The following is a 23,869-nucleotide window of genomic DNA, read 5'->3' on the forward strand; positions in this document are numbered from 1 at the left end:
AAAACTACACCGACAGGTAAGAAACTATTCGTTTTGAATGATTTGAAGATGGAATTTATAATGTTGGAATAAATTGTTTTAGACTTGATCGTGCACCAGAGGTGGCTGATTTCAGGATTTATTTTGCAAATAAGGGTGTCAAAGGTAGGTTCTCGAGATCAAATGTTTCCAAGTTTAGAGAGTTGTAATTTGTAAGACCTCTTTTCTGCATTTTATTGACTAGAGAAATACATGATGCGGTGTTAGATACAGAAGGTAAACACCAATTCTAATTAGCATTGTGGACAGAACATTTCTGTAACTTGCCTGCCAATCAGAATGTGCCTGTTGCAGGTTAAAGCTACAATTACACACCCACAAAGGGAGCATTCTCTGCTGCCGGATCCATGTCCTTCTGCCCTGTTTTGCTTCCCCATCCCACTCAACCAACTTGCCTTTTGTTTTGATTTTAAATACTGTTCTGTGAGGGGACAAACCGCTAATTTCTTCTGCTTCTTCTACCCTGCTCTCGCTCTTTCTTCGTAAGCTGCTCACTCTATATGTGGCGCTGTGAGACCCAACCCTTCCTTCACTTGACTGGAAAGAAACCCTAGCACCAACTAAGAAAAACCTGACTGTTTTGCTCTGGGAATTTGGGCTTACATTCCCCTTAAATGAAAGAAGGGGAGAGGCGGGCATGGTGCGACGTGCTGCGTGAATGACTTATGAGAAGGTCTACTGGAATTAAGTGGCAGAGGAGGATCACATTTTGTAGTGTGAATCTCTTCTGGATTTACATGCTGTGCATTATTCCGCCATATGGTAGTTGTGTCTGGAACTCTCCTCGTAATGGTTTCTTTTCTCTTTTTCTGTTGTTGGGTGTCAGTGGTTTTCACCATTTATTACCTAGTCCAACCTTCCCCTCACTGCAGAACCCCGCTGTGGAAGCGCATGTGCTTTCTTAGAATTATTGTTTCCAGTGTTTGGTCTGGAAGCATAGCTGAAAGCTCTCCAAATGTCAAATGAAAGAAAATGACGGATCATTGAAGCAAAATCGAATTTCCAACAGGAAAAACTCAACGTAGCTGAAGAAAGAGCGCCTCCCCAAAAAAATGTATTTATATCCACCGAAAGATACTGAAGTAAGTGGGACACGTGGACGGCCGACAAGAGAATGCTGGAGAATGCGTGAACAGGAGGGCCCCCCTTCTCTGATGGAGATAGAGCACACACCTTTGTTTCTGCCTGGCGTGCTGCCACAAGTTTGCCCTGAGGGACAACCACTGAACCACTAGGTGTGTGATCTCTGCCTCCGAGAGACCCCAACACAGAAGGCTGCGAGGACTGCGCCCAAAACACTCTGATCATGGGAGAAGCAAAGACAGGCACACTATGCCTTTCAGGGACAGAAGGAAACTCCCTTGCTGAGAGACATTGAGCTGTTGAGTGAGGAGGGGTACAGCATCACCAAAATAGCTGAGGGGGTAAGGCTCGGATGTCGAAAAAGCTCATCGACTTTGAGTGGGAGCACAAGAAAAGCGCTGGTAACGCTGAGAAAGTAGAGTCAAGCGAGCCAAAAACATTGGACTCCAGAACTCAAAGGGCTAGCTTGGTCCTGAAAATCTCAACGATCGAAGGCAAGTTGAGGTCGAAAGAGCCCCTTGGGTCCCACTCAAAGGACACCGCAGGAGGTCAAGCCCCTAAAAAATGCTGGCATTCTAAGGATAACTGAAGTTGAGACAAGCCCAAGAAGGTGGCAGCCGAAACACCGGCAGTCGAGATGTCTGCTCCGAAAGAGGCGAACGAGCTCTCTACACCAAAGAATTCGGTCTCGAACTCAAACAAAACTAGCATTGGTAAAGCTAATAGGTCTCGCCTTTGGAACCTTATAAGTATTTAGTTATGCAGTACAATATCCTTGGTGCAACAACATCAACTGTTGCATGACTAAAGGCGAGACCTATTGGCTATGTTAAGAGCTTGCGGGGAAATATAAGCAGATTTTGTAAATTGTAGTATGATTTTGTAGACTGCAACAAACCTAAATACGTAACCTGCTTATTCAGTTAAAATGTCCTAGGTGCATGATATGTATGAACAAGTAACATTTCCATTCTAGTAACATATTTTGACAAACGAGAGCAAGTGTTACTTAATTTCAAAAAGTTATGGTTACTTAACTTCAAAAAGTTATCGTAGATAAGAAAGCATGTTTTTGTAGAGCAATGAACATGTCGCAGTAATAGTCCGCGCTAGTAAATAGGACATTTTCATTTATAAACAGATTTAAGTGTATGTCACAATTTTCATATAAATAAAAACACGCGTTCTTATAGACAGATCAACGCATTTGTGGTATTAGTGAATTAAAATCAACAAGAGGGCACAGTAGTGAAAAACATTGTCATTTAAACAAGAGACATGTTCATTGGAATGGGCTCGTTTTTTCGTGCGAGAAAGCCACATGTATCTACAGAAAAGCATGTTCCTGAGCGCGAGGCAACATTTTCATGTAAATAGGAGGGCATGCTGTAAATTGGAGATAATGTTCCAATAATGGAGGCGCTTGTCAGTTTTAAAAAGAACATGCGCGTGCTGAAAAGACATCCAAAGAGTGAACCAGACTGTCGCGATCACAAAAAGCATTGAAACCTTGTCAACACACAGCATTTTATGGTAAACAGTCGAGTCTGTTAAAGTTAATCTGACAATATGTTGATTTAAGAACTGCTTGTGAAAATGTGAGAACATGTCCCAAATAAAGAGCGTGTTCTGCAACTCAACGAGGTGTAACGAAGATAACACTTCAATACAAGTTAAAGTGAGTTTATATAAGTACCATATTCTTGTGGTAAGTGAAGCTGTCTATGTAAATATGTGAACCTTTACATTTAACTGAGGATATTGGTACGGTCGCGTGCATTCTTATACGTAAGAGCTGCCGGTGTAAGCGAAAAACGACACAAAAAATGCAATTACAAGTAGATGGGTGACAGCGTTCACGGTTATAACATGACACGTCTGTAGAGAAATGTTCGTCTAAACAGATCAGCGTGTTCGTGTAAACAGGAGAGCACGTTCAGGTAAATACAACACACAAAGCGGACATCAATTGCGCATCTCCACGTGCTGCGCATGCCTACCTACGTGTGGATGATTTTGTGCCGACATAAGGTGCTGGCTTGTCAATCCTTTGCCGCACAGCGTGCCTCGCGCTGAAAGTTTAAAAAAAGAAGAAAAAAAATTCTAAAAGCATGCGAGTGGTGCGCGCGCGTCACAGCGAGACATCTGTTTTGAATTATCGCGCACGCGTCTAGGCACGATAATTCAAAACAGATGGTGCCTGTTTGGGTAACCGCAAGCAATCGGCCGTGGGCGGAGCAAAGGCGGGACATGCGCCCGCCTTTGCCCAATTGCGTGTGGTCTTTCTTAGAAAGACGCACGCAAAGGCCAATGGCCTCTGACCAAAAACAAACACACGTACAAGCGTGTGGTCAGATTTTGAAGCCCCCTTACAAAAAGTCTCACAGGGCAGCTCATGCGCGCTGGCTCATGCGAGACCTAAAAAGGGACGCTTTGAGGCTGAAATTGCAGTGAACTTTCAAAAGAAGGACCCATTTGAATAACTACAGGAAAATGAATCTAGTTCAAGACAGTGTTTCTAATTGCTATAACATCGCTTTGTAGGGTGAGTGAGCTGCAAGCACTTATTATACAGGAGCCGTACCTGCAAACACACAAGGACTGGGTATGTCCTGAGTATCAACCCAAACTTTCTGCCAAAGGTCATATCTCACTTGCACATAAATTAGGCAACCCAGATACCTAGTTTTTTTTTTCAGTAACCAAATATGAAGTCCAAAAAAGCCCTACATACACTTGATTTGCTCAGGGCAATAATGTAATACCAGATGTTGCCCAAGTACTGTAAATAGAGCTATTGACATACTTGATTTGTTGCCCAATAAATAGTTTAGCACATAATCTACCACTGGCTGCGTATTTGGCTGATCTTAACAAAAAATATTTCTAATGCAATCAGATTAAACAGTGTTTATATAAGTTAAAAAAACGACACCTATGCCTGACAACGAAGAGTAACTGGCCACCTTTTAGATATTGACTGCCGTGGTTGGCCATTCAGTTAAAGCAATGAGTTTTTCCCAGATTGTGTTAATGTAATAAATTGAGGGATGGTGGAAGAGCTTCAAACTTCAACAGGCAACTGAAACCTAAAATATTGTTCAAACAGGGAGAAATAATTAAATGGTTTTCTTCAGCTATTCCTTTATCTACAAGTACTTTAAAGTTTGAGCAGTTTCTTACTGGAATGCCATGCAGGGCAAACCCCAAAACTAGTTTTAGACTAAAAATCTGATGCACTGGGCACGTAACACACATTTCATTTCCAGAAGTGTGTACAGATTCACTTGCTTGTGTTGAGTTCAAAATGGTGTATGTTTTACACAAATATTTTACTCTGAATGTTTAAAAGGTTAATGTTAAAAGTTTGGGGTGTTTTCACGAAAGACTGAATTTAATTGTTGGTTAATAGCATTTTGAATAGAATTTGCTAAATGTGGACGGAAAGGTATTTTTTAATAGTGTATAAATCCCTTTTGTATTAATGTGTCAACATATCAAATTTGTTAGATAATACAGTTTTTGGTATATATTTTGCTTTTATTCCCATGGTATTCTACCTCGAATGTATTTCCTTTGCTACATAATTTAGCCAGTATGGCAGTATAATTTGCCCTTCGCTTCTTCATTGTTCGTAGTTATATTGAATAGCTTATGGTTGTACTTAATTTACCATAAACCACAGTTGTTGGCTTAGGTCAACCCAGTGTGGGCCAATATCAACACTTCATAACATTTTGGCTCGTGACATGACCTGAATGTGCCGCCTCCAAGGCAGAACCTGTTGAGTTTTGTAACCTCATCTGAAGTGATAAACTGGAACTCAAATAATATTTTGCTTTCTCATGTATGAGAAATGAGGAGAAAGGAATGGTGCTCCTGAGAAACTAAGTGTTAAGGCACAAGGTTTACAAATACTTATGATATTGCATGCTTATTAAACCTATTTTGTGCATTGTCAGTTGCCACAGATTCTCTTTTCAAAACAGGGGTGCACCTGTGTGTACATTACCTCTTTACTTTGAACTAAAATTAAACCCTTCTTCAGCACACATTAGCAAATTCTTATACTTCGTCAAATAGTTTTTATGCCATACACTTTTTTGTTATTACTTGTTTAAACTGGAATGTGCCTCTGCGTTAGTAAATAAAGCTTAAAGATAACAATTTACCAACCTCAGCCATTTAATTGAGATACTCACTTTGAGGACTTTTAGCATCAAAAGTAAGTATTTGCTCCATACACTCTTGCCCAGTACCCAGACACCAGATTCTAAGGTACATGTTATTATTATTAACAGAGTTTTATATAGCGCAAACTTGACCCGAATCGGGTATCGGAGCGCTTTGCATAACACCAGTTGCATTACAATAGGACACATTCATTTTTGTTAGGCACTGGGAGATTGTGATTTGCCCAGAATCACCGGATGTTCAGCGTCTAGACTCGAACCCAGTTCCCCAGATTCGAAGTCGACCGCCCTAGCTGTTAGGCCAACTCCTCTCCCCGAGGTTGCGTTATGATTGTTAGTACCACTGTCATTCTCGATTGATAGTAGTTAACCTGCTCTTAATCCAGTGCCTCTTGTCATGTAAGCCTTTGTATGCTAGTATCAAGTTTACATTGCTCATTTGATTTGAGTAACAACATTTTTTGTTTTGTATTATGCAGAAAATTGGATGCAAACGTGTTGTTGATGCCCATGGGCGGTTTCCTTCCATGATTGAGTTTGGAAAGTATGAAATCCAGACATGGTATTCTTCACCTTACCCACAGGAGTATGCCAGGTACAGTCACTGTTATTCTGTTACTTCACTCTGCATCGGTATGGGGCAGCTGTTTTTGCTTTTACAATCCTTGTGGTATGTCAAAATCGTGCATCATGTTTGGTATGTTTAATTTTGAATGTGGCACACACTACATTGCTTCTAGGTGTAGCAACATTGATTTTGGATGTATAGTGGTATGGTGATAACATAGCTTGTAAAGCAAAGGACATTGCGTAGCATAGCTATATCAGTTAAACATAATATATAGCTCTGGATTGTGGAGCTATGCCTGGGTGGCACTGGTTATAATGACCATGTTCAATAGATTTTTGAGAATTAATGAAAACCACTCAGTGTAAAATTAGACGTGGACCTCACAATTGTACAGGTGAAGAATAGTAGAACAAGAGATACATTCAGGAAAAGTGGGAGAAGGTGCATGAAACTGGCGTAGCAGCATTCAGATCTTAAATCCCAAACTAAAATGCATCAGTGACGGAGAGTGGCTTACTTTTCAGATACTCACCATGTAGATCTTATCCGCTGTATACTGTACAGTTGCATAATCGCTTACTTAAGGAAATGACCAGGTCGGTCTAGTACATCCATTGTATTGATGTGTATAGCTGAAAATTATAGTGTACATCTTTGAGTATTTGCCAGAGAAAATTGAAACCCTGTCCCCTGGATGACTATATATCTGATTGGCAAGATTAACAACACCATTATCACTTCTTGGATTAGCCCAGATCAAGACGTTTTTCTTTTTTTGTAGAGTTTAGTGAGCGATATACCTAGAAATAGAGGCTAGTCTTGCAACTATTTTATTTTTTTAGTGTTCAGAGGCTGTGTTTTGTTTTTGCTTGTCTAAATCAAATATTTGGGTTAATAATTTTAAAACTTTAGTGTAAACTAAGATGTGGGAAGGATAATGGAGTGCTTAAACTATCCCTCGACACTTCCCTGATTGTCTGTTTGAAGGATCAATTGAATACTTACGCTCGATAATATACTCGGATTGGGTCTGCGTATGTAAGAAATCAGGCCTCTCTGATACAGAGCGCAGCAGGTGGCCTTGCATAGCTGGTGCTATACACTCTGTTAGGGTACATCACTTCAACCTTATGATGACAGTTTAGAGGCACTTCCTTGATTCCAAGTTGTTGTCAGATAGCCATATCTCTTAAGGCACAGACACCTCATTCCTAGGCTTGCTTTGTTTACAAACCAGAGTAAAATGGAACTTAAGTTCTGTTGTAGTGACTTCAGACTGTAACCCTTAGGAAGCATTAGCTTGTTAAAAAAAAGCCTGGGACTTAAAAGATGCTTCTGAGGACATTAAGGTATTTGGCGGTCATGCTAAACCATGTTCATTGGGTCTGAATTTCATGTCTTAGCTGCCTTCCTTTCCTCCCAGTTTAGATTATGCAGTCATTGGTTTAGCTATGTGATCAGAAAATATATTAATTTCACGGAGCATTGACTGTAGTCTTTAGTGAAAGGCTACTGGCTCAACGCACACTTAATTGCAACTTCAATCTTGTTATCACTGCATTCATGCTGCTTTCATATTATGATAATTTCGAAAGTTACATTTCACTTATGCAACGGCTTTCAGATGTGGCATATTGCTTGTTTTTGCTCCTCCTATACAGCGTTTTGTTACCATGTTATGACTTAAAAGTTCTATTTCAAGGACCTGAAATAAAATAATAAACGTAGGAAAATGAAGCTGTATTTGTTTACGGTTCTGAAACCCTCTTAAAGTGTACATCTTGTTTAAAAATAATAGTTTAATTTAAACTGATTGTGTAAAATATTTGGTACAGCTAAAATAGAGGACCGTTTCAATCGTTAGAAAGATCATGTAATTGATTAAAATATAATCCATATTGGTTGGTTGTTTGGCAGTGCAACTAGTCTTGATACAGTGCAAGAAGCAGACCATGTTACCAGGATAGATTGGAGAAGTAGTCACTGTAAAGGACAGCGATTTTGGCTTTAGTACAGTTGGTTGAAAAGGATAAACTATTAAGTGTACAATTCATAAAGGCCTCCTGCAAAGTTAACTGATAAGCTGGCACAGGTCTTCTGTGCTACCCGAGGGGACTTGCCAACAGTGTAAAGCATCATTAACAGATATACTTCTGTCCCTTTCTTTCCATGCCATCCGATGCGGATCCGAAGCTTCCTTCCTCGTCTCTGAGACTTGTACCTCAGAATGTTTCCAGTGTGCAAGGGATGTCACCAACCCCCCCCCCCTCCCCCCCTACCCCTTCCAAAAAACTACAGGCTTCAAGCCTTATCAAGACTATCGCACAGAGGTGTCTATGACTGATACCCACCAGGTATGCTTGAGGTGCCTGGGGCCGAGCCGCGACTCCAAGGCCTGCACCAATGAACCTGAAGACCACCCGGAAACGCGGGGCGAAACTACATCACCAAGAATAGGCTGCTTCAAGTTGCGGTTCACATCCAAAGTTCTTTCCCGGAGGCTGGTATTTGTCATGCTCCAAATCTTAAGGTAAATCTAAAAGGAAAGACCTAACCCCTTCGCAGCTAGGCCTTCTGCCCAAATCCACCCGCCCCCCGTTAAGCCTTTTTTGGGCTATTTGGGGTAGTACGCGCTTAGGCCCCTGTAACCTTTTGACCACATTAGGTATCCACGCCAAATTTGCGTCCTTTTCTTCCAACATCATGGGGATTCTAAATGTACCCAGGGTTTGTGGATTCCCCTGGAGGGTTGCCAGAAATTAGCCAAAATACAGAAACATTTTGTTTTGTTTAGTGAAAAATAGGAAAACGGGCTGCAAATGAAAGCGTCTGGGTTTTGCTCTGCAAATGGTATCAAAAAAGGGTTTGTGGGGCTGAAATCACCATTTCTCCAGCTTTTAGGGAATGACAGAATTGTGTCAGAAAACCAACATTTTTTACACAGTTTTGGCATTTTTCTGGGACATAGCCTATTTTTGCTATTTTTTGTGCTTTCAACCTCCTTCCAGTTAATGGTAGAAATGGGTGTGAAGGCAATAATGGATCCGGGAAAGCTATACATTTTGGAAAAGTACGCAACATTCTGAATTCAGCAAGGGGTCATTTGTGTAGATCCATCAAGGTTTCTTTATAGAAACTAACAGTTAAATATAGGAAAAATAAAAAATTAGTTGAAAAAAAGTCTTGTGTCAACGTTTTCACCTGTAACAACTTCTAATTATGACAGCTCTTTGAAAGCAATACACCGTTACATCCGCTGGACCTTCCTGGTTGTGGGGCTATATAGGACTTGTAGGTTCACCAAGAACCCAACGAACCCAGAGTAAAAAACTGAGCAGCAATTTGTAGTGGTTTTTTATTATGTTCCGGGTATATAGCAATTATTGTGGGAAAATGTATACATGGAAAAATCTGTATGAAAGACACCTATGTATTTCTGAAATGGGAACAAATTATAGAGTTTAGAAAAAGTTCATATTTGTACATTTTCGAAATTGGGAATACTCGTACTAGCATGAGAATTATTGGTCATTTTTCCAAATGACTTTTTTTTTTTTTACACAATGTCTCATTTGGAAGGGAGAAATGCATCAAAAATCAATAGGTAATAATAGTTGCTTTACAAATCTGAACTACCCTAAGTCTCCCGATAAAAATGGTACCTCACTTGTGTGGGTAGGCGTAGTGCCCACGATAGGAAATGGCTCAAAACTCAACGTGAACACACCACATTTTCACAATGAAAAATTACACTTTTTTTGCGAAGTGTCTAGCTGTAGTTTTTAAACACTAGCTCTGCCGGCACCTAGGGAAACCTAGCAAAACTATACAATTTTGAAAACTAGACACCCAGGAGAATCCAGGATGGGGTGACTTGACTGCTCCCACCATGTTCTGTTACCAAGAATCCCTAGCAAACCAAAAAAATTGCCAAAAAAAATACATTTTCCCCACATTTCTGCGGTGGAAAGTTCTGGAATCTGCGTGGATCCACAAATTTCCACCCACCCCGCGTTCCCCAAAGTCTTACGAGAAAAATGGTACCTCACTTGTGTGAGTCGGCCTAGTGCCCGCAACAGGAAACGGCACAAAATGCAACATGGACACACCCCAATTTCGCAGTGAAAAATGACCCTTTTTTGGCAAAGTGCTTAGCTGTAGTTTTTTAACCATAGCTCTGCCGGCACCTTGGGATACCTACCAAACCTATACATTTTTGGAAACTAGACAAACGTCAGCTTCCAGAGAGGTATGGCTTGCGTGGATCCCCCAACGTTTCCTTACCCAGAATCCCCTGCAAATCTCAATTTTAGCTGAAAAAAATCACTTTTTTCACACATTTTCCCACCAAATTTCCCACCACCCAGCGTTCCCCCAGGTCTCCCGATAAAAATGGTGCCCACGACAGGCAAGGGCCCAAAACATTTTTTGATAGGCAATTTTGATGTTGCCTCACTACGTTTTGTGGAAATGTGTGGAAAAAGTGATTTCCACAAAACGTAGTGAGGCAACATCAAAATTGCCTATCAAAAAATGTTTTGGGCCCTTGCCTGTCGTGGGTACTTGGGCTTCCTACACAATTGAGGCACCATTTTTATCGGGAGACCTGGGGGAACGCTGGGTGGTGGGAAATTTGTGTGAGCCCAGTGATGCCACAGCTTTCCCACACCAAAAATGTGTGAAAAAAGTGATTTTTTTTTCAGCTAAAATTGAGGTTTGCAGGGGATTCTGGGTAAGGAAACGTTGGGGGATCCACGCAAGCCATACCTCCCTGGAAGCTGACGGGTGTCTAGTTTTCAGAAATGTGTGGGTTTAGTAGGTTTCCCTAGATGGCTGCCGAGCCCCTGACCAAAAACTCATGGGACCCCCCTTGAAAACCAGGTTGGGTTTGTGATAGGTAATTTTGATGTCATATCAATAGGTTTTGGGCCCTTCCCTGCCGCGGGTACTTGACCCACCCAAAAAAGTGAGGTACCATTTCTATTGGGATACTTGGAGAAATGCAGGGGGGTTGGAAATTTGTTGTTACTTTCCGCCGCGTGAAAATTTGGGCAAAATAATGCAAGGAAAATGTCAGTCACATTTTGAGGTTTGCAGGACATTGTGGGTAAGATAACTTGTTGGGATCCACAAGAGAGACCTCACCATGCACTCCCATGGGTGTTTAGTTTACAACAAAAACTACAGTTGTTAGGTTATTCTTAAATGAAATGTACAGCTTGGCAGAGAGACAAAACAGACAAAGATTACTGCGCAGCCATCTATTCCTCAAGCACACACACATACTAGTTGGATTTGGCACGAGGGCGAGTGATGGTTCAGTATATAAGATTTTGTTAACCAGAGATTTCACAAAAATGAAATGCACTGTCAATAATTGAGAGGACAAAAAACTGAACCAATGACTCGCAGCTCGTGAGCTGTAAAGCGACGTCAAGGCACCAACCGCTTTACAGGCCATTCATACACCTTTCATACATGATGCACACAACACCGTTCACACCACCAGACACAAAACCAACACATTACAAAATTCACAAAAAGGGACCAGGTACACCCTGTTTGACAAAAACAGAATAGAATTATTTTTCTATACAACCATCTATTCCTGAAGCACACATACATACTGGTTGGATTTGGCACGAGGGTGAGCGATGGTTCAGTATATATACTTGTATTAACCAATGATTTCACAAAAAAGAAATGCACTGTTCATAATTGAAAGTATGAGAAACTGAACCATTGACTCACAGCTCGTGAGCTGTAAAGCCACGACAAGGCACCAACCTCTTTACAGGCCATTCATACACCTTTCATACGTGTGACACATACAAAACCATTCACACCGCCAGCCGTGGGCCCAACACATTACAACACTCACACCAGCAGACAGCGCCATTCAAGGTCCCATCACTTTCACACGCTCACATTCTTGACACAGCAACCACACCAGCTCACAGATTGCGTGGAGTGGCGTTTGGCTAACAGTGTGTGTAGTGACCAGCAGCTAGTCACTACTTCCACACCGCCAGCCAAGTGCCAGCCCACTCCCCGCCAGCCAAGTGCCAGCCCACTCCCCGCCAGCCCACTCCCCGCCAGCCAAGTGCCAGCCCACTCCCCGCCAGCCAAGTGCCAGCCCACTCCCCGCCAGCCAAGTGCCAGCCCACTCCCCGCCAGCCAAGTGCCAGCCCACTCCCCGCCAGCCAAGTGCCAGCCCACTCCCCGCCAGCCAAGTGCCAGCCCACTCCCCGCCAGCCAAGTGCCAGCCCACTCCCCGCCAGCCAAGTGCCAGCCCACTCCCCGCCAGCCAAGTGCCAGCCCACTCCCCGCCAGCCAAGTGCCAGCCCACTCCCCGCCAGCCAAGTGCCAGCCCACTCCCCGCCAGCCAAGTGCCAGCCCACGCACACCGCCAGCCAAGCGCCAGTCCACGCACACCGCCAGCCAAGCGCCAGTCCACGCACACCGCCAGCCAAGCGCCAGTCCACGCACACCGCCAAACAAGCGCCAGTCCACCCACACCGCCAGCCAAGCGCCAGTCCACGCACACCGCCAGCCAAGCGCCAGTATTACTGTGTGCCTAAAGAGAAGCTGCTTTGTGCGATTCATTTACTTTTAAGGCTTTTCATATGTGTTGCTTCTTGGCACAACAATGTGAGGCGCATATCACATGGGGTTGAAAAGCTATTTGAAGTCAGGCTAATCAGGTAAGTGGTCTTGTTTGCTGCTCAGTTGGTTTGGAAGGTGTTGCATGAATACATGGTTCTTAAGATCTTGTCAGGACTGGGTATGCAAAGCTTGATGGTGGTGTTTTTTTTTTTATTCTGGGGTCATAGCAAGGGAAGGCTTGGCTCCAGGATTTTCCTTTTTCTGTACTTCATATACCCAGACCGACATTAACTTGTTATCTTGTATTTCTTTCCCCAACCCAGAGAAGTTTGTTTTTCTACCCTCTGTGATGGGAGACCGATCATCACTGATTTGTAGACTATTCAACAGGTCTACAAAATGATTCATGGGAGCCCTTTGTCACCAAGTCAGATGATACTGTCTGGGAATTAGGATCTTTCCTTCTCGGTTCACCAGTCCTTATTTGGTTCACTGGGGTAAATCACTGGGAGCATAAACTAGAACTCTATTCATGACGGCACTTCATTGTGATTCTCCTGGATATGGAGCTTGCTGACCATTGTAACTTTTTTTTTTTTTTTTTTTTTGTAAACCGATTGTTATTGGTTTTTCAAGGTGACATCATAAGAAAAACAGCCCAGAGGGCGCAATAAAGGAGCAAGCAGGGCAATTAAAGTCCGATGTAGGTATTCCAGCCCCCTGCTCATTGTCATAAGGTCCTTCTCCTTCCATCAGGAATGGCCACCCGCCAGTCCACCTCCCCTCCCCACATCGAGCCTTATGTGAATATCCCAAAGCACCCTCTCAGGGTGATCATCCCAGCAGGATTCCTCATGCGAATGCCACCCTCTGCCCCCCCTCCCCTTCACCCCAACTCCCTAAAATAAAAGGGAAAATGAATTCCCCCCCCCCCCCCCAGGCATGCTGCTGCCTCAACAAAAATGTCCGTTGATGGCCACCTAGGGCATCCACCGTGTTCCATGCCCTCTACGTCCCGAACCCCAGGGGTCAATATCGTGAAGAGTGGAAGGGAGCCCCCAACTATCCTTCCCAGGCCCCACCCTATGCTGAAGGCTGCAAGAAATCGCTGGATTCAGTCATCCGGTGCTGCGCCCAACTCCCCCAGCAGGTCCTCTGCGTCCCCAGGCGGGTGCTTCACCAAGTCCACCAGTGCCACCTATGCACGCGCCATTTCTATCGACTTTTCATTTCCAGTGCGCATAGCCATCCGTAATCTGCAGGTCCCCTCACTCTCCGCCCATTTCATTAGTTCCCTATTCCATTTCAGCAGGTTGGGGGCATTCTTTGATTTCCTTTGACTAGTAAGCTCCCTTTTTGCCAATACTAACCCCAAGTCGATAAATTTACTAGTTACGTTTGTCTTAGCAGTATGCGGGAACCAATGCAACAGGCAACAGCCAGGTGTCAATGCTATTTCTCTCTCCGTCACAATGGTCAGTCCAGTCATCACCCCTCTCCAGTAGTCTCCCAGGTGTGGGCACTCCCAAAACATGTAGGAATCCTGCCCCCTCCAGGTTACATCTTGGGCAGGTGGACGATACCCCAAAGTACTCGTTAATTTTCCCAGGTGTTAGGTAGGCCCTGTGTAATACATATGTGAATTAATTGAAAGCGCGCATTCTTAGTGCTCTTGCAACCCAGTTCTAGGATCTCTCCCCATGGTTTCTCCCCCAAGTCTGCCTCCCATTTAAGGCGTAAAGCTACCAGAGGTTTCCGCAAGTCATGCAAGATCCGCCTATAGAGACATGTAACAGCCTTAATAGTCCCCGCTGCCATCGCTACGTACTGACATGCCAGGAACAGCTTGGGTTTCACCAACCCTTCTCGCCAATGTTTTCTAATGGCTGCCGTCAAAGCCGCATGGAAGAGAAAGTCTCCTCTTGGGAGATTATGGCGCTCCGATAGGTCATCAAAGGGGAGGAGGCTACCATCCTCAAATAAGTCCCCGATATTGATGACCCCTGTGTCTTCCCATTGGTGCAACTTGCGTCCAATTGCCCCATGAGGCAGTGCTTCACACACCCGCAGTGGAATCTCAGGCGCGTATGGGATTCGGTTGCTAGTGGAGGCCTAGGTACAGCATATAGCGCTTTATGCAGATGATCTTCTTTTGATCTTGGCCAACTCTGGCGATGCGCTTCGGGGAGCTAAGGATTTGTTAGCCACACAGGGGAGGATTGTAGGGCTCCGCATCAACTGGACCAAATCATGCCTGTTCCCTGCCAGTCCTGGCAGAATTGGTATGCTTGCCGTATTTGGGGACCCGGATCTACCACCACCCCGCGGATCTCCTGGAGGGTAATATACGACAGGCGGTGCGCAGCGTTAAGAGCTGCTTTGAATTCTGGGGAACACTCCCACTGTCTGTGGCAGGTAGCGTTGCACTTGTGAAGATGGTTACCTTACCGGGACACTTCCCATCTGGATACCGCGCAGGATCTTTGTGCAGATCAACACCTTGCTCACAGGGTTTTTATGGGGCAGCGGGAGGCGGAGAATGGCACTTGTCACTATGCAGAGGCCTAGGGCGGAAGGGGGCTTTGCTCTGCCGGAACTTGAGGCCTACTATCACACAGCGCAGCTCCAGTGGTTTACGAAGTGGGTGGCTAGGTGAATCCGGGATGCTGAGGATTTGGGTGGTCAGGACCCAAGTTTGGCCCAGCTTTCTCAGGTGCTGTTACGGTTACCTGTGAGAGATAGAACGATTCCCCCTGATTTGCGAACGGTGAGAGTGTTGGCATCGTCTGGCTGGAAGGCCACGGGTAACTGATAGTGTCTACCCGTCCTGGCATGGACGGCCATGGGCTCCATTGCCAGGGCAAATAACAGGGGGCACCCCTGCCTTGTACCCCTTTCCACCTGACAGGTAGGAGAAATCAATCCACCCCGTCCTGACCCTGGCAGTGGAATTATTGTACAAGATCGCCGTCCACTGCACAAATCGGCCCCTAAACCAAACGCCCTCAGGACATTAAAAAGATACGGCTATTCTAAGCTATCAAACGCCTTCTCAATTTTGACCGTGAAAATACAGGCATCCTCCTTGCAAAAAGTGTCTGCCCCTAGAATGCGCAGAAGTTTCCGGACATTCATCGCTGTGTTCTGAGACGGAATAAATCTGGCCTGGTCCACGTGAATTAAGGTCTACATACAAGTCAGCAATCTACTAGCCAACACACGGCTCAGTATCTTGTAGTCCAAGTTTAGCATGGCCAGTGGCCTATAGGAGGTCCGATCCCATTTGTTTCCCCGGTTTCAGTAGGTGGACAATTGTTGCCTCTCGCGTAGATGCCGGGAGGAAACCCTCCTGTCTCGCACGATTATATAGGGTCACCAAGCGCGGAGCCAGAGCGTCTGCGTATGCAGAATAAAATTCCACTGGAAGCCCATCGGTCCCCGGCGTCTTGTTCCTAGCCATGTGCTAGATGGCTCTATGGACTTCCCCACCTCAATATCCCTGCCAAGTGCCTCCGTCGCCTCATCCTCAAGCTTGGGGAGGTCCACAGCTGTCAGGAAATCCCCATTTTCGTTAAGCCCTGGGGCAAGCTTACTCTAGTAGAGCCCTGTGTTGTACTGCAGAAATTGCTCATTAATGGCACACTGAGTATACAATGTGTCACAGCCTAGGTCCCTCAGCTCCACTATCGACGTCCCCCCTCATCGCTGGATTGGCCAGCCATGCCAGTAGTGCTCCAGATTTGTCCCGGTCGGCATGCGCCCGAGCAGTGGAGGCCTTGTAGTCAAAGCAGCGCAGTCATTCTATTTGTACCGCCAGAGCCTCGCGATCTGTTAGATCATCCTGCTTATCACGTCGGTCCGGTCTCTTTCTCTACCTCCCTAAGATTATGCTCTGCACTTTGGACCTTCTGCAACAGTACCTTCCGCACTCCCACCACTTCCCCTATGCAGCGCCCCCTGATCACTGCCTTAAAGGCATCCCTTTCTACAAGTGGACTCGCCGCCGACCCAGGGTTGACCCTGAAATAGTCCTCTATTGCTGCGTCGATTGTGTCCCGAAACACTGGATCCTCTAATGCCTCTGGCTGTAGCCTCCAAGTGGGAATAGCGGGACGACCCCGTAACCAATTAAGCGACACCAACAGCAGATTGTGATCTGATATCGTTCTAGCTAAGTATTCACTGTGGACGATCCCGCCATGTACGTCAGGCAAACAAAGGATTCAATCTAGGCGAACATGCAAGTCATGCAACAAAGAGAAATAAGAGTAGTTCCTATCCCCTGGGTGAGAAGCCCTCCAAGTGTCTGTCAGTCCCCACTGCTGCTGCCACGCCCGTCTCGTTACCGCCAGCCTGGTCGCTGTGGCATCCAGAAGAGGGGGATGCGAGCGGTCTAGGTCCACGTCCGCAGTACAGTTGAAGTCTCTCCCCAGCAATACTGACCCAGTCAGCATGGTCGCCAGCTGCCCCGAGAGATGCGCAAAAAATGCAGCTTGATCTATGTTGGGGGCATAGATGCTGCCCAACAAAATGTCCCTACCATCAAGTCGCCCCGCAACCACCACGTACCTTCCGTCAAGATCAACCAGCTGTCCAGTACTCTGAAATGGGACCCCGCACGAATCCAAATCAAAGTGCCCCTTGCAAAGGCTGAATAAGCTGTGCAGAACACCTGCCCCTGCCATCTGCGCTGCAGAGCCACCCCCTCTTGTTTCGTGAGGTGCGCCTCCTGTAGTAGTGCGACCTGCACCCCTCTCCTCATAAGGTAAGCGTGTATGCTATGGCGACGTGACATAGTGTGCATTCCCCTGATGTTCCAGGTCATACATTTAATACCTACGGTGGATCCCATGGCACTTTCTTCAGCGTCTTCCCATCCTGAGCCCCCCAGCGGCATGCCCAACCCCAATAAGAACCCCGTCACCCCCTTGAACTCCCCAACTCCCACTCCCCAGGACAGGTACAATGGAACAAGCTCCCATCCAAACTAGTGCAACTATCAACTGATCACTAAACGTGGTGAGGCGTGTGCTGACCCAGTAGGACCCAAAGCCCGCCCCCCCCACACACTCGTATCAAAACAAGGGAGCCCCCAACTACAGCTTGTCTGGTGCCATCGTCCTTCCTCCTCTGGAGTTCTCCACTCTCAAAAGCCAGTTCCTGGCGCCAGGTTAGTCTTTGCTCACCCAACTTCATGCACCCATCTCGCATGAGTAGATCTGTCGTCTGCGGTGTAACCTCTGGAAGTTTAGGCTCAGTGTCCCCATTTGTGCTGCTGATCGGAGAAGTCTCAAGTCTGCCCATGCCAAGGATAGCAGCAGTGGAGATCGGGCTAGCCTCATCTCGGCTCATCTCTGCAACTGCCTGCACAGGCCTGTCTCTCCCAAGTTGAAGCCCCGGCAACGTTATGGGCCTCTGGGACCCCAAACACTGTGGTGAAGAACAAGTGATACAAACTCGCCAGGAACCATACTCATCCGATGACGCACAGCTCACCCGAGAAGATCGGCTGTCTGCGGAGTGACCTCCGGCAGTTCAGATTCAGAGTCCCCCATTTGTGCTTCCAGGTGAAGAGTTCTCAGATCCACCCAATTCACGTCGAGTGGATGCCGAATTCGGGTTGGCCTTCCCCGACAAATCTCTGCAACTGCTTACACTGCTCTGTCCCTCTCGAAGTGGGCGATCTGGTGACGGAAAGGGCCATTGGCGAGCCCGTATGCCCAGGAGATCCCCTCCCCGTGTTGCTCATTGCAGAATTCCACCAGGATCGCACCTGGCGCATCTCTAGCCACTGCCATGCCTCTTGCGGGTGGTGAAGTGTTCTAGCGTCGTCTACTACCCTCAAGCGTGCCGGGAAGAGCATGGCATACGGTATGGGAAGTTAGCGTAGTTTTCGTTTGAGAGTAAGAAAGGAAGCGCGTTGCCTCTGGACCGCTCTGGTGAAGTCCGGGAATATCATTACTTTGAAGTTCTCAATTTGGAGAGGTTGCTTTCCCCGGGCCTGCTGCAGGATATGGTCTTTGTCTCTGTAGTGCAGCAGCCTCACCACCATCGGTCTCTGGGGTGCTCCCGGTTTGGGAGGCCTGGCCGGGACCCTATGAGCCCTCTCAAGGGCAAAGAACGGAGAGAGTCCTTCTGGGGCGACCTCTGTCTTGAGCCACACTTCCATATATCGAACAGCGCCCTCCCCTTCCGCCCGTTCTAGAACTCCCACTATGCGGAGGTTGTTCCTGCGAGAGCGCCCTTCACTGTCCTCCGCTCTCGCCTCCAAAATCCGAACTTTGTGCTCTACCAGCTTCAAGTAGCGCTGCAAGGTGGCTATTGCGTCCAGGACTTCCTCTAGTGTTTTCTCGTTAACTTTCACTCGCTCCTTTAGTTTCCTATGGTCATCCTTGAGTAGGGTGAGGACCACCCCTATGGCATCGATTTTTGTCTCAAGGGCCTCCCTTGATGAAGATATGGCCTGCATTATATCCGCCAACGAAGGGCTCCCTGGGGCAGCTGCAGTTTGACGCTGTCACATCTTCCTTGTCATCTGTCTGTTGACCCGCTCCTTCCACGTTTTTCTTCCTTGCTACAGCATACATCATAGGGCACCGAGTTAGCCAACTTCAGCCATTTGCTAACTTCACTGTGAGTGATAGCATTTTTCTCTTTCACCAAGAGCACGCCCAATCTCATGGTAGTTCCTTTAAGTGCCAGGGACTGGAAGGCCAATGTGCGCTTTGTGTCTCCAAAAATGTTCCTGCATTTAGCAAATGCGTTTTTTTTTTATATTGGGAGGGCTGGCAGTCCCCCCCCCCCCCCCCCCCCTACAGTATCGCTTTACAAAAATCGTGATCTAACCGAGCAAGCGTTGACCAAGCCAAAAGGATGGTAGCTAACACCTGACCTATTGGCTGTCTCAGTACTTTTTTTCACCCTGGGAAAGAGCTGCCCATCATTAATTCCATGTTTGCTGCACCCCTGTTCCGTTAAATGCCCTTTCTGCATTATGATGTACACAACCTGTGCTGTGTTCCTACACTGCAAGACACTTGTGCTTTTAACTTTATTTTAGATGTTACATAGATGGACCCTACCACTATGGAGCACCCCCTTACAGAGGGCATTATAATGCACCAATCTCTTACATGAGGGTGCTGTACACAGATGAGTTGTATCTGCAGTACAAGGATGACCTTCAATTGCAGAAATCAAGATGTGATTAGGGGAGAGAACCTGAATTTAGGACAGTGCACTACAGTCTTTAATCTTTTGAATAGAAAAAAAAATCCCTTAATGTACACACAAACTGTAAAGACATGAGAGGCATAAAGTTGTTAACCATTGGAGTAATAGCAGAAGAAAAGTGCAGCTCTCAGGAATACGTTTGGATGTGGTCCATGGTCCTCTTAAATATAAGTTACAACGAAAAACAGACGCAGGCTGAGAACGCCAACTAAAATACAGAACAAACCATGTCCATATTTTGCCTCGCATTGAGTCGTGTGAGATGGTGACAACACTGCAAAGGTCCGATGCAATGTGCCTGAAGCCCCACCAGGGTGAAGGCAGCCCCACGTGTTACAGGTCAGTCCGTGCGATGGTAGCATTTGGAGCATATTTTGGCATCAGTTAAATTATTTTGCGGATGTAGTCCGATTTCTCTGCGCAACCTTTACACGTTTCAACCCAGTCATCCAGGATCTTCTTCAGATTTTTCACTTTTAGCTTCTTCAGATATACAGTGCTCAGGTCGATTTGCTTATCATATTTTAATTCACAGATCTGGCCGTCCTTTTTCTTTAGCTTCTCACAGATTTTTTCCAGCTTGGATATGATGACTCAGGGGCTTAGACACCTCGTTGGTGATTTTAGTGGCTGCATCGCTGGTGGCACAAATATAATAGCAAAATCTGTTTTCTTTCCACTTAGCTTCATTGCAGGTTTTCAGCAGCTCCTTTTCAACAGCGGCTGAAGTGAACTCTACATTACTGTCTTGCAGGGACTTATAAAATCTCGATAGGAAGGAGATGCATACTTCACAATCTCCCTGACGCAGCGTCAGAGTTGCTCTTGGCACATGAACTAGCAATACCAGAGCGGACAGGAGGACCCCGATCCTTAGCGCGCTCATCACGCCGCTGAATGTCGTTGCTCTGGTTTCGAAGTGCACTGCAGTCATTTTATGTGAATGTTCTGTTTTTACATAATGTTACGTTACACATTTATATTTTGGGTCAAATGTTTTGTCAAGTGGTATTAAGCCATGATAATTTAGGATTACATGTTCAGAAGTTAAGCTAGTAGTCCTAATTTGATAGCCTGTCATATTGGTCTAAGAATGAGTTCAGAAGGAAGTAGTTGTAATACTTATTACTGTGTTAACATAGGAAGAGCTGAAATAGTTATGCTCCCACCGTGTCAGTTTATAGTAGAGATTTTTTTATAGTCCATTTTCTAGAAGAGTCATTAAGGAGAGGCTCTCCTTTCCCATAACGAAAGGTAGGTAAGGGGCACATTTTTGTTGATTGCCTTGACTAGTGGGAGGAAACTCAAAATGTGCTGACTGCGCACGGATCCAATCAGACGACCAAAGCCATGAACTGGGCACTTCACTCCAGCGGTGCCCTTGTAAAAATGTTGAAAAACGGATCTCGACAAAAAAAAGCCTTGATAGTCACTGTTTTCCCATCGTTATGTTTTATTTCATTTATTATTTTGCTGGAAACAACAAAATGCATCGTCTCTTGAAAAATTACTTTTAAAGGGTACAGGGTGGGAACCTTTCAAAAGATCTAGGGAACCGGGTTCGAGTCTCTGCAATGACTCCTAACATCCTGTGATTCTGGGCCAATCACTTAATCTCCCTGTACCTACAAAAAATGAATGTGTCCTTGTGTAATGCAACTGGTGCTTATGTATAGCGCTTAGATACTGATGCCTTCGGGACAAGTTTGCGCTATATAAAACTGGGGAAAAAAATAGGATATTAAGAAGGGCTGTTAAGGGGACAGTAAGGAAATATCTCATTAGAAGCAATTGTTTTTACTAAAGGAAGCAGGCAAACCAATTGAATAGAGACTATACAATCCTTCACGCATCCAGTGAAACATATTGTGGACAAGAATGTAAATAGTTCAGTACTTTTTAACATCCGTATTTTTGGTAAAAATATTTTCAAATAGATCCCACTTCTACCTAGGCACAGTGGAGTTCCAGAAAAAAATGTGACCGCCTAGGTTACCGGAGACTTTAACATTATCGGTCTGTATGTGGAGAATGGTGGTCTACAAAAACAGCTGTTTGGGACAATAACATTTAAGTGACCAGTTCTTATTTTTAGGTCTTGCCTACTGGACATGCGCAGGCTGTTGAGACACATCGTTAGCTTACAGTAGACTTGGAGGCCCCGCCCACCACCCCACCACCATTGCTTACCATTTGCTGTCACTCAGTTGCTTGCTGCTTATTTGTCAGGTTGTGTGAGCTTTCCTTTCACACGTGTGGACCCTTCCTGGGAGCATGGACACATTACTTGTCCTTTCACACCTCGCTTTCTAAGCACTACTTTTCTTCTTTTTGTTTAGCCCTCCCTGAGAGTGCATGCATTTTCCAGCTGTCTCCCTCGTGCTCTTCCACCTTGCATGCTCAGTCCTTTCTCGCCTATGTGCTTCTCTCCGCTAGCTTCATATTGCTCTTGCCCTTCTGCCTCCCTCCCTCTGTTTTGCTTCCCATCCACCATGCCCTCAGTGTTGCTTCTGCCCCCCACCTGTGATGCAACAAACACACTCAAAGCCCCGCGGTGGGGGGGGGGGGGGGGGGGGGGGGCAGGACAGTTTTCTCTACATGATGGTGGCCCTCCTCAGCATATCTGTGCAACATGTCTCTCTAAAGCAGCTGCAGTGTGCAGCATACTCTGAGCTGGCATTGCACAGACAAAGTACTGAAAAGAAACAAAATACCTTACATGTGTGGGTGGGTGCCCCCCCCCCCCTGAAGGAGAGCATGATAGAGCACTGCTCCACTTAGAGGGGAAGAGGCAGCACAGAAATGAGAGGGACAAAGGTAGGGTTGCCATATTTCCCAGAGAAAAATGCCAGCTCTTTCTTTAAGATTCTGCAAAGGCCTGCACATGATTCTTAAGTAGAATTGTATATGAAATAATCTGTATTTTTTTAGCATCCTTTCTCTCTGTTTACTTAGGTTATCAGTCAGGGGTCATTAGGGCAGCTGAAAATACATTTTAAAGTGTTTTCTTCTTTAACTCTAAAGGTATGTGTTTATAAGGGAAAATAAATGCCAGCCAGGTCACTAAATGCTAGTCATTGCAAGTGATTTCCCAATGTTTCCTCTTAAAGGATCTGGTTAGAATGCCAGAGTTCTTGTTTCCCTCTGGCATGCTTTGAATAAGGTGTCTGGCAAAAGTTAAAAGCAACATGCAAATGTTAAAAGATAATTGACCTATATATACCATTAAAAGCACAACATTGAAAAACGAAACTGACCAGCTTTACTTAATTATTCCCATGCTCTTTGTGTATTTTTTAAAAACAAAAGTAGTCTACAAAGCAGATTGACTTTGTTTTAAATAAAAAGATTCAGTGAATTCAATATCTAAATAACCTATTAAGTTGGAGTATTGTAAAGCAGAGATCTCAACCTTCTTGTTGGATGTATCTTTTTTTTTTTTTTTTTTTGCAACCTGGTTCTTATTTTGCTTTTCCCAATATAGACAGGACTACAAGTACCAGAGTGCAGTGCATCAACTACTCATACCTGAAATGGAAAAATGTGAGATCATTGTGTAGGGTCTAATGGATTATTTTTGTACACATATATAGCATAAAATCCTTTTCCTTCATTGTTTCCACAAAGTACGTTGTATTTTCATACTGGAATAACAGCAATGTTCAGCAGCATTTCAGTTTTAGTTTCCAACTAAAATCCTTCTCTCATGTATAACAAGGGAGTCTGTGATACCAAAGCACTGTCTGCAGACATGCGAGGAAGGGGACCAAGCACATGTTTTTACTATGCAGATGATAATGTTAGGCCGCTGTAAGGGAATTATTGCTGAAAGGGGAGACAAAGGCTTAACTAAATTGCAAAATGGGTTTAGTGCATGTTAAAAATCCATTTTGTTGTTGCAAACCCTATGACTTAGTGAATCGCAGGGAGACTTGGAATCTATTTTTTTAGTTTTTTGTTTCTATGTTAGGTAAAGAATTAATTTATATTCAAGTGGTATGTTACAGTTAAAGATGTAATGTGTTTTAAATTAGACTTTTTAAAATCTTTTTTCAGTAAAATATTTACTTTTCTGTTTTGTGTACCTGAAAACAAAATTAAAATGTAATAAATAGAAGTTAGGTCTGCTGGTTTCACTCTGGGC

General features: G+C 45.0%; 1 protein-coding gene and 1 pseudogene across 2 annotated transcripts in view; one reads left to right on the top strand and one right to left on the bottom strand.

The window, feature by feature from the left end:
* The window catches only part of KAT6B (lysine acetyltransferase 6B), a 517,655-nt gene that overhangs the window by 407,902 nt on the left and 85,884 nt on the right, over nucleotides 1-23,869 (top strand). For both annotated transcript variants that reach the window (XM_085608735.1, XM_085608736.1), the window contains exon 9: nucleotides 5,795-5,910. In XM_085608735.1, the coding sequence (XP_085464861.1) occupies nucleotides 5,795-5,910 (116 nt within the window). The remainder of the gene's footprint in view (nucleotides 1-5,794; nucleotides 5,911-23,869) is intronic.
* LOC146867978 (mesencephalic astrocyte-derived neurotrophic factor pseudogene) lies at nucleotides 19,738-20,627 on the bottom strand (annotated as a pseudogene).

The sequence above is a fragment of the Triturus cristatus genome, chromosome 1_2 (assembly GCF_964204655.1).
Source record: "Triturus cristatus chromosome 1_2, aTriCri1.1, whole genome shotgun sequence".
Lineage (NCBI taxonomy): Eukaryota > Metazoa > Chordata > Amphibia > Caudata > Salamandridae > Triturus > Triturus cristatus.